This window comes from Hoplias malabaricus, chromosome 9, assembly GCF_029633855.1.
Source record: "Hoplias malabaricus isolate fHopMal1 chromosome 9, fHopMal1.hap1, whole genome shotgun sequence".
Lineage (NCBI taxonomy): Eukaryota > Metazoa > Chordata > Actinopteri > Characiformes > Erythrinidae > Hoplias > Hoplias malabaricus.
In genome coordinates this window covers 34,093,292-34,104,357 of record NC_089808.1, presented here as the reverse complement: position 1 = coordinate 34,104,357, position 11,066 = coordinate 34,093,292, and the positions used below count along the sequence as shown (strand labels likewise).

Genomic DNA, 11,066 nt, shown 5'->3' with positions numbered 1-11,066 from the left:
GCTAAAATCACCTCCTCAGAAAGAGTGATTATGAAGATCAAGATGTAGGGTGTAGTTTCAGTAGAAGAATCTGAGACACAAGGAGCAGTCACATTCAGACCATGCTTTCCATTAAACCTGCTGATAGCCACAAATGTTTTTTTTTTACCTGTTACACAGTGAGATGTTTGAACCTTTGAGTCGGAGGGTATTCCATTACATTTTAGCTTGATGTGATTTCAACGCTTTAAAACAGACTGGATTGGACTGGTTGTATAGAGATTCCATATTAGATTTAGCTTTAAAATGGCTTCCCAGTTGATGTGCATCAACTGGTTCATCCAGGGGCCACACAGTAGTGTGATGTTTCATATTTCTTTTTTTTGGCTTGTTTTTGTCCATTATGTCCAAATCATGTCCAGGTGATTTGTTGCTTTAAATTATTTCTATCCATTTTCACAAAGCAGCAAAAGAGCCAGAGCTATGGCAGATTCAGGCCACAAAGCAAAAAATAAAAAATAAAATAAAATAAAATAAAAATAAATAAGGGATAAAATAAAGATCCAGAGTAAATGATGGATGTTGGTTTTGAAGGAGTCCGTGGGTCCAGTGTAATGTGTGGTGTACATTCCAGAAAAGTGAACAAAGGAGAAATGGAGAAATAGAGAGTAGGGGAAGATGATGGGAGGATCTAGAAGCAGCTCCTGTGTGGAAAAATATGAGAATTATTAGAAACAGTGGAATGTGACTGAATGTAATTCAGTGCATTATTTTGTACAATAGAGCCTAAACATTAAAGATCCTGATTTATACCTGTGTGTACCTGCAGTGACTGGCCTTTAGGAGCACCATAATCAGAAACCTATTTTGTGTGAATGAGAAATGAATCACTAATAATAATCATACAGAGGATAAGATGTAAACTATCCAATGCCAATCTATTGGAGTGTACCTAGCCCCACTGGCACTGTTAATGCATGCTCAGTGCCAGCAGTTCCATGTGAACTTTACGTAGCTCTAACTGCAGTACTGCAAACAGTAAATCCACATTGGCCTCCTTGGTGACTAAGGCTGTACCAAGCCCCATTGGCAGGATGGTCTAGTATGTGGTGGTACTCAAATCAGATCATGGTCTCAAATAACACAAACAACCTAATAATAACAAACAACCTAAAATAAGTTTGCATTTGTTTACCTGAGCAGTGCAAAAATTGTCAATGAAGGTCCCTCAGTTCTCAGTTTTCATTAATGTTTATGGCAGAACACATATGCAGCAACATATTAACAATAAAATATATAATTAACTTTCTAATAATTTGCAGTAGCCTTTTATTTCTTGCACAGCTATATTTTTGCATATTTCCGATGTTAGTTTTTATAATTACCTTTTTTTTTTGGTAGATTTATTGAATGTAGCCTACCATTGGCCAGAGATTATTTGGAGATCTCAGGAGAGCATGGTATTCGGTGCAAGGACAGATTACTGAGCAGGCCAGTGCCCAGGACCTCAGATGTCTCTGAAAACAAGGCCTGATGCAGGTAAACAGGTGTTTGTATGTGACTACATTCCCTTTTTTTGTAACATTAACAATGCATAAAAGTGTCTTCCTAATAAACAAACATAAATGAAGGGTGTCCATTAAAATACACTGAATTATATTCACTATTTATTTATACATCACTTTCCATACATTAAAATGCAGCTCAATGTTCTTAACAACAACATTAGCATCAATGAGAAAATGTGCCCGGTGACCTTGGTCCCTGCCCACGATCCCTAGGTGTAACTTCTATGAATGAAACCAGCTGATATGTCTTGTAGCAGTATTTACACCATTTAGCACAGTGTATATCCCAGTAGATCATCATTTCCCCAGTACAGTTTGTGTTAATCATCGTCTCTGACTTCCTCTGGGGTCAGTTTCTGATCACAGGCTACTGGATATTTCTTGTTGGTGGACTAATCTCAGCACAGCAGTGACACTGAGCCATAAGAAACCTCAAGCCGTGGTTTGGAGCCTGATAGACTCACACTAGTGCCACCGCGTCAGAATCACTGCTTTACTAAGAATGGTCCACTGATACATGTCCTGGGTAAAGGACAGAAATTGTAATCCACCTGGAATCCAACAACATGCACACAGAGATGTATGCAAAGGTTTGAGCGCCCCTGGTCAAATGATTTATGTAAAAACAAGTCTGCACACTGCAATTCACAATTACTGTTTATTCACAAAACCAATTGCCAAAGTGTAGAATTTGACTTGCACAGTTTGCCGTGCATGAGCGAGAACAGCTATTTGACACGTCTCGGTTCAGGTGCTGCTCACCTAGACATCTTATTCTTGTAAGCCATTTCTCACAACTATCCAGCGCTTACAGGACATGACCATTTCTCCAGCCCATTGCCTATCACATTGCATTGTGAGCTGACCGGAGGCACATTGTTCAGTTTGTTTATCTGATTCCCACCAGCGCCAGAAGCCTGTGGCCTGACTCTTGGTCTTTTCCCTTCTGCATAAGGCTGTCCTATAAAAAGGCTGATCTTCCTGCACCCTGGCCTTGATATCCAGCAGCAGCTGCCCTAGCCCTGTATCAGCACAAACACATGCCACACACAGCAACTGACCTTTCTCTCTCTCTCTCTCTCTCTCTCTCTCTCTCTCTCTCTCTCTCTCTCTCTCTCTCTCTCTCTCTCTCCTCCCCTGCCAATATGCCAACCAGCTCAGCCAAGCACAGAATCCATACAGCTCACTGCTGCCATTCTAAAACACTAGGAATCATTGCAAAGATAAGTGTTTTTGAATTGAGCCGTTGTAATCCTTCAGTCATATACACTGGCTCCTCCAGTAAACTTTTTAAGTAATGCTTAGGAAGCGGAAACAGCAGATGAGAGTGTATTTCTTGCATACCTTCCAAACACTCTAAGTTAAGGCCTTGTGAACAGTTTTCCAAGACCAAAAGCCCCTCATCCCAAAATAGAAAGCAGCCATTAACACATATTCTACCGCCCTGTGCTGATATTTGTTTTGAACAGAGGTTAAAATGCCACCTCTAAATAACAGAGACTACATCAGCCTTGGCCTCAGATATTTCTCCTGTGACCAGACAGCTACTACATCACTTTCCCAGCAGCGTAGGTAAACAGCATTGTAAATATGGCACATTAAGTCACTGCCCATTTTTATTGCTCTATAACTAGATTGTTACACATACCTCAGCATCATTTTATTTCAAGGAACTTATGCTGAGGGTTTACACCTTCACACAAACCCGGAAAGAACACATCTAAACCATTTATATACCATGCATTAAGTAGCTCTGTGATTATGGAATAGATGTATTATTAAATGCTGGCTAAACACTGTAAAAAGCATCGTTTTAATTATCATTTTAGTTCATAACATACAGGTTATAGCTAATGAGCGTTTTTATGTTGGATATGTTCCATGTTCTTTAATGGTGCATTGCTTTTATTGCAGACAGTGCCTCATCATTTGCTATGTTTCATATTAGAGCTGAATCAAACTGGACATCCCTACAGGGTCGGCTCTAACAGCTGTGACTCTTCCCAGGAGTTATACATTTATTTATATGTTTATATATATATATATATATATAATGTGTATGAAATATAGATCACCCTTTGTGCGTGGGTTTCTTAAGCTTTAAAATAAGCCTTGAACCTGCCCCTAAGCCTAAAGTTATCGTTGACCTTACAACTTACCTAAACCAAACCCTAACACCGTCAACTTAATCTCAAGCATAACATTCACCTCCAAAAGCAGGTAGGTGTCGCAGTCACACAGCTCCAGGGACCTGGAGGTTGTGGATTCGATTCCCGCTCCGAGTGACTGTCTGTGAGGAGTGTGGTGTGTTCTCTCTGTGTCCGTGTGGGTTTCCTCCGGGTGACTGTCTGTGAGGAGTGTGGTGTGTTCTCTCTGTGTCTGCGTGGGTTTCCTCCGGGTGACTGTCTGTGAGGAGTGTGGTGTGTTCTCTCTGTGTCTGCGTGGGTTTCCTCCGGGTGACTGTCTGTGAGGAGTGTGGTGTGTTCTCCCTGTGTCTGCGTGGGTTTCCTCCGGGTGACTGTCTGTGAGGAGATGGTGTGTTCTCCCTGTGTCTGCATGGGTTTCCTCCGGGTGACTGTCTGTGAGGAGATGGTGTGTTCTCCCTGTGTTTGCATGGGTTTCCTCCGGGTGACTGTCTGTGAGGAGTTGGTGTGTTCTCCCCGTGTCTGCGTGGGTTTCCTCCGGGTGCTCCGGTTTCCTCCCACAGTCCAAAAACATAAGTTGGTAGGCGGCTCAAAAGTGTCCGAGTGAATGTGTGAGTGAATGTGTGTGTGTGTGTTGCCCTGTGAAGGACTGGCGCCCCCTCCAGGGTGTATTCCTGCCTTGCGCCCAATTATTCCAGGTAGGCTCTGGACCCACCGTGACCCTGAACTGGATAAGCGCTTACAGATAATGAATGAATGAATGAATGAATGATTTTGCACAAGAGCTGGTAAGACATTCTGTGTGTGAAACATAGTGTCACGATAGTTTATAAGAAATTCTGATGCAAACCCATTGAGACAAACCAGCTTTAAACCTGCCTGTAACCCATGGACGTTATTAGACCTGTTTTAATTATTTCATTTTCAACAATTGTTTTCTCTCTCTTCATATTAACAATCTATTGAAACTTGGGTGCACTAGGACCTGGGGGAGCTACTGCTGTTACTCCTTTGACACAGACTGAATTGCTTTCTTGACAGAATACACACACAGTGTAAGTGGACAAAACGTGTAGTTAGTTTCCTGACAGCGAGTGCCATTTAAAGACAAAAATAAAGAAAAAAACGTTAATTGAAAGCCTGTTACAATATTTAATGAACCAAATTTAAAAGCCACTAGTTGAAATAGCATTATGCAGCAGAGGAAACCTGATTATTGATAAACGTAAACAGGCCTGTTGAAAAAGCCAGCTAAAATGTTCATGAGGTAAACACTGAAGTATTCAGGGCAGACTGAGTTGATGTTTACGTTCTTTCCTGATGTTATGACTCTGTATATTTGACAGATACATGTATATAATGATTTAATGTTGAACTACAACTTTAGAACAAAAACACATTACCTGGTACCACTCTATATTCTTAGTATTTACTAACACTAAGCTGTGAACCTAATTCTAACCTTAACCCTAACACTGGGTGCTCCTTTCACATCTTGTTGCATAAACAAGAGTCTAGAGAAACTTCGCAGGCAGAACTGTTCATAATAGTGCGGGTAGAAGCTAGTTTCTAAATTTTATATGTGTATGGAATTCTTTAGCATACGTATTAATATACATAGTATTACACATGAATACACACCAATATAATAGTGCCATAAAAATACACTCACCTTACACATGGCTTTATCTGTGCTCCACCACGAAACTCATGGTGGTGCCATCGAACGAGGGAGGAGCGATGATCCGGGGTCCTTGCTGAGAGCTGATGCTGATGACCGGCTGCTTGGTGCTGGCTGCCTTGTTGGAGTTGATGACCCCCGGAGTAGTCTGCAGACCCTTCCCTGAGGGCATGTAGTAAGGCCCTTCCATGTAGGCTCCGTCCCCCTGTTGACCCCCAGGACCTTTATCCCCCAGGTCCACCTCCGAGTGCACGGAGAGCTGAGACTGGATCCTGGCCGGAATCACTGTGGTGGGCATGTACCCCGGGTAGAACATGTAGGTGTGAGCATAGGCTCCGGGGCTGATGGCCAGAGGAGATATAGGCATAGGCACCGGAGTCATTGGAGGCTGGGGCGGCATGGGGACGTCCACGTACTGACCCGTTTCTGGGTCAAACAGGCGTCTAGAGGCTGGCTGCACCGGGGTATCCACCAGGTAGTAGTTTCCGGTGGTGGGGTCCAGGAGCATCTTTCGCTGCGTGGTGTGGAAGTGTTCGCTGGGCACCGGGGAGGGCTGCACTGTTGGAGAGAAGCAGATCACCTGAGGGGTTGCTGCTTGCATAATGGGCAGAGGGTGATGGTAGATGGTGGCAGTGGGGGTATTTGAGGACCGCGTGTCCATCACGATGCTGGAGCGCTTTGGCGACTCATGGCTCGATTGCTGCTTGGCATCACTGCCATGTTCGAGGGTGAGGTGTGAGGGTGGGCTGACGGTCTGGGGTTTGTTTGCAGAGGACAGGAAATTGTAGACGACTGCTTTATCACCAGCGGGTGTGGCCGAGGCTTTGGCAGGTGGCTTCACAGGTATAGTCAAGTAATTCTCAGAGTCTGCTGAAGAGGTGAACTGCACCGGGGTGAACCCAGCCTCATTGCCATTCGGCCGCTCCCTCTCTTCTGTCAGCTGGGTGGTCTTCAAAGACAGGGGCAGCTTGGGAGACTTATGGGTCATAGGTTTGGAACTATGCACCTGCGGGGCCTTTACAGGGTTCACTGTGATGGGAGTTGATATTTTGGGAGCCAGGCTCATGCTGGACATGCTCTTACCAGGAGACCCTCCAAGGTGTGTTGTGGTTTTGTGGGCATTGTGTTCCTCGCGCCCAAAATGGTGAGACACCTTTGAAGCAGCTCTCTCATCTTTTTTGAGGGGGACTTCAGCTCGGGTCAGGTGTCTTCCAGCAGGTGGGTTTTTTGAGAATGAGTCTCGCCTCATGGTTACACCAGAGTTCGCCTGTTCTTCGTCCTCTTCGTCATGTTCCTTGCTGGTGATGAGAGACAGCACATGGCTGTCCGCGAGGGGCTGCGGCTCGTTCTTCCTCTTCCATTCCTTCTTGTCGAACACGTAGAGCTGCTCCATGGTCTTGACAGCAGCCTGAAGCTTCTCCAGAGCCGCCATCTTGGAGTCTGTCTTCTTCTCCTCCACGTCGCCCCCTTTATCTTGCTTCCTGGCAGTTGTCCATGTCTCGATTTTTAAGCCGTCTTGCTTGAGGCTAGCTGGGGTCACCCTGGCAGGAGGTTTATGGACCTGAGACCCCTGAGATGACCCTAGATCTGGATCCTGTGGCTCTTCAGTGGCTTTGAGTGGTTTTGAGGGCTCAGTGAAGCCCCCACTCTGCTTGGAGCCAGTGTTGGTGTTGACTGACTGACACTTGATGACTATGGCGGGGTTCCCCTTCGGCTTCTTCTGCTCCCCTCCCTCTGCGCCCTTGCTCTCGCTCCCTTCCAGAGACACAAAGTGGTAGGAGCTCTTCACCAGCTTCCTCACGTCCCGCACCTGGTGAATGGGCGTCTGCAACTTGCCTTTGTTGTTATTGTTGTCCCGCACGTCCCTCACAGTGAAGTGCGGCACGCGCTCGGACGGCTCGCTCCGGAGCGCGGCCGCGAGCGCGCTGGCCACCTTCAGCGGCGGATCGCTCTTGCGCAAACTGATTTTAATCTCGGGGGGCTTGGAGACCACAGCGCGCGCGCCCGTGCCGCCTCCCCCCGCCGCGTTCGCGTGGCCTCTCGCGCTCCCGCTCTGGATGCTGGGCAAAAACAACCGCGACATTTTGGTGGCCTTGCCGCTTGAGCTCGTGCTCGTGTGTGCGTGATCCTCGTGAAACTCAAGCGCGCCGTCCCTCCACGACCTGAACGCGCTATTTTGGCTTCTGGGCAGCGCGCCCCCGCCGCAGCAGCGCGCTCCTTTTTTAGCCGGAGACTCGCGCGACGAGCCGCCACCGTCCACTACGTCCGCCAGCTCGTCCAAGCTCACGAGGCTAATGTCCGACTCACCCTTCTCTTTCTCTTCCTCTTCCTCGTCCTCGTTCTCTTCATCATTCTCCCTCTCGTTATTACCCTCAGTCTCCATTTCATTCTCATTCTCTCTCTCTCGTTCTCGCGCTCTCTCTTTCTCAGGCTCGTGGATCTCTCCTCGCTCCATCCTGCGCTCGCGCTCGAACTGCACCTTCTTGGAGAGCACGCTCTTCAGGAGGCTGGAGGCGAGCGTGGCTCGCCGGTGTGTGTCCTCCATGCCGTCCGGGGCGAGCCTCTCGCACCGCAGCACAAGCCCGAGCTTGTCGGCGCGCGCCGCACCGTTCAGCGCGAGCAACTCCACAGGCGGCGCTTTCACACCGCCTCCGCACTCACGCGCCCAACTGCGCTCCTTCGTGCCTAACGCCGAAGCCGCGGGCGCCTTCTTGAGGTGGTCCACGAGTGCGGACCAGCGCTCCGACGCTGCCGACGACTCGCTGGATGTGCTGAAGCTGAGGGCGCACGGGTACGTGTACGGGTAGGCGAGGCTACGGAATGCGCGCGCCGTCAGGTTACGCACCTCCTTGTCGGCCTCGTCGAGCTCGCTCACTGCGCTGGAGGCGTCGCTGGAGTGCTCGCGCGCGTCCCCGCCCTTCAGACGGCTACCACCGATGTGCAAACGGCCGGGCACGGCGATCAGGCACGGTGCGCCCTCGCGCACTCTCTCCGCCTGCTGCTTCTTCTCCTCCTCCTTTGTCTTATCGCCTCTGAACTCGTGCACGGCTCTGATAGCCACGTGAACGCGCCCAGCCGCTCTCCCACTCTCGGGCTGCGCGCCCGCGGGCTGTGCGCTTTCCTCCTCCTCCTCTCCTTTCTCTCGCTCTTCTCCCTTCTCTTCCACTATCGTGTCCTCGCGCTCGAACGACGCGTAGTCCACGAACGTGTAGATCTGGTGCTCGTCCTCGCCTTGGCAGCTCGAGCACGCGCACGTGCTCACGTCGCAGTCCGTGTCGTGGTCGAGCTCGCACAGCTGGATCTCGTGCGTGGTGATGTAGTGCGACTCGTCCTCCAGCACCTCAGCGATCAGCACGTGCAGCCCGTGCTCGCACTCGTCGCTTTTGACGCTCAGGTGCTCGTGCGCGCTCTCGTACTCGTCCTCTCCTTCGTCCTCGTCATCGTCCTCCTCCTCGTCCTCTGTGCGCGCGCGCTCCCGGCGCTCGGCGTCGGGAAACTGGGCGCTGCTCGCGCTCACCCGCAGCTCCTCTTCGTCCTTTTCTTCAACGGTGGCAGTGCGCGCCCCCGCCCGTTCGCTCGCGAGCCATTTCGACTGCTTCGCCGTCGCCACGTGGTCCGCCTCGCCGTTAAATCCGAGCTTCACTTTGGCGTCCAGCAGCTCGTTAAGGTCCGCGTAACGTGGCTCGTGAATGCGCAAAGTCCTCGGGGACGCGGCCATCGCTTTTTAAGCCTGAACTTAAGGTGTGGGCGCTGGAGGGGGATTAGCGGCTATTTACCCCACTGTCTTTTACTCCCCACCCTCTCTGCTAACTGCCTCAAAGTATCTGCCTCTTTCTGTTCTTATAACTACCCTCCTTTCTGCCTCTTTGTCTGCTTACGTCCTATTTTCTGCGGCTTTACTTGCCCTTTTTACTGCCCTCCTGTCTCCTTACTGCCTCTTCACGGCCCTCTTAACTTCCTCTTTACGCCCTCCCAACTGTGTCCTTACTGCCCGCTTTCCTGTCCTCCTGTGCCTCCTTACTGCCCACTTACTGCCCTCCTTCCTGCCCTCCCTGCGCTCGTGCTCTGGCTTCGGTCACCGGACAGACTCGCGCTCAGCGGGAGAGCATTCCAGCGTCCAGCTCCGGGGCTCGAGGCTCGTAGTCAGCAGCTCGCTACATTTTGAAGGAGAAGGCGCGGGACGCGGTTGAGACTCTGTGAGCGCTGTGATTGTCCTCAGGGCTCGAGCTGCGAGGCGGCTCTGTTGCCTGGACCAGCGAGGCGAAAATGCAGGCGGTCTACAAATATAGAGACGGTGACGAAACGCCAAATCCGCGCTATTTTGGAACGAGGGGATGTTGTGCCTGCCGTGTTTTGTTACAGACCTGCAGCGGTCCGAGGCTACAACACAACATTTGGGCTAAATAAAGGTTCCCGGACCTGAACCTGAACTTGACAGGCCAGGCTCTTACAGACAGCAATGAGAGCAAAGCGTCCTTCCCAAATCTGTGTCCCAAATCCTCAGACACCCCTTCACTTGCCTCTAACAGAGACGGCGTCCCAATATCGCAAGAATATACTATACATAATAATTCACAATGGGACACTACTCTGCACTGTAAAAAAATTTGCAAAATTTACGGTAAAAAAATGGCCGCTGTGGCTGCCAGAATTTCAGCGTAAAATATACAGTCACGTTTCTGGCAATCGTAAATTTTATATGTAACGACTGTTTTGTTTACAGTTCTTTTCTGTTAAAACAGATATACGCCGTAAAAAAGCCATAGTATTTACATAAAAATGACAAAGAAACATTGTTTTGCCTTAAAATGAACATGTAAATTGTGACAAATGAGAGAATGGGTGCCACACTCTTAGTACCGTGTTGTACTAACAAAGAGATTAAGTATTGCCATGGTAACATTGCACCATTGCTTGCTGGGATGTCGGCGTTTACTTTGTCTATGTCTCAAACACAAGTCCACACTTTGCTCCCCGTGCTGCCTCAGGAGCCAGTGCCTTAGAAGACAGTTTGGACATGAAGAAATAATCAGTAACCATGTCGCTTTTGAGACACAATTCAAAGGCCACAATATGTTACAATGTTGTAAGGAAAGTGATATGTCCAATAACGACAGATTTTGAAGATAACAGAGCCACTATCTCTGATTACTTTGGCAAATTCTGGCGCACAGGATTGTGGGAAATGTTTACATCTAAACTGCTTTAAAAAAAATCACCAAAATGGAGGAATCTCGGCTGGCTGCTTTTTATTTCAGACACGATTCATTCCTCAGAATACTGCCTCAGCACTCAGTATTTAGGACCCTTTGGACACAGCCATTAAGGTGAAATATTTTAAAATGGTCAATAATTATGTATTCTATTTTAAAAACGATTTGTTTTTTAATCAGAAATTTAGCTTGTTCCAATCCTTCCGCAGCCCTCACCATCGTATTTTCACTTGTGTCTTTTAAGTACACTGTGCACTATGTACATTTACACTTAACTTCGATACCACTAAACTGGTTTACTCAAAACATGATTAGTATTAGTGCTAAGTGCACAACTGGGACACACCATGTGTTTTTCAAAGGAGAGCAGCTTCCATTAAATGTTTATTTCTGCCCACACAAGCACACCCACATCCTGTCATATGACAAACGTGTCTCCCAGAGAAGGTCGAATTCATTAAAAAAAAAAAGGAAATAGATA

General features: G+C 48.2%; 1 protein-coding gene across 1 annotated transcript; it reads right to left on the bottom strand.

The window, feature by feature from the left end:
- Nucleotides 1-5,376: 5,376 nt before the first annotated feature.
- On the bottom strand, nucleotides 5,377-9,090 carry c9h4orf54 (chromosome 9 C4orf54 homolog). Its single transcript, XM_066680270.1, has 2 exons — nucleotides 6,166-9,090; nucleotides 5,377-6,075 (listed from the first exon to the last, which is right to left on the bottom strand). The coding sequence occupies exons 1-2, from the start codon at nucleotides 9,088-9,090 to the stop codon at nucleotides 5,377-5,379; spliced, it is 3,624 nt and encodes a 1,207-aa protein (XP_066536367.1).
- Nucleotides 9,091-11,066: the final 1,976 nt, after the last annotated feature.

Excerpts from the sequence above, each read along its gene's own strand:
- c9h4orf54 (XM_066680270.1), bottom strand. The coding sequence starts at position 9,090 with ATGGCCGCGTCCCCGAGGACTTTGCGCATTCACGAGCCACGTTACGCG. Across the intron at positions 6,076-6,165 it reads CACCCGCTGGTGATAAAGCA|CAGCAATCGAGCCATGAGTC; the intron begins GTCGTCTACAAT and ends AGTGATGCCAAG.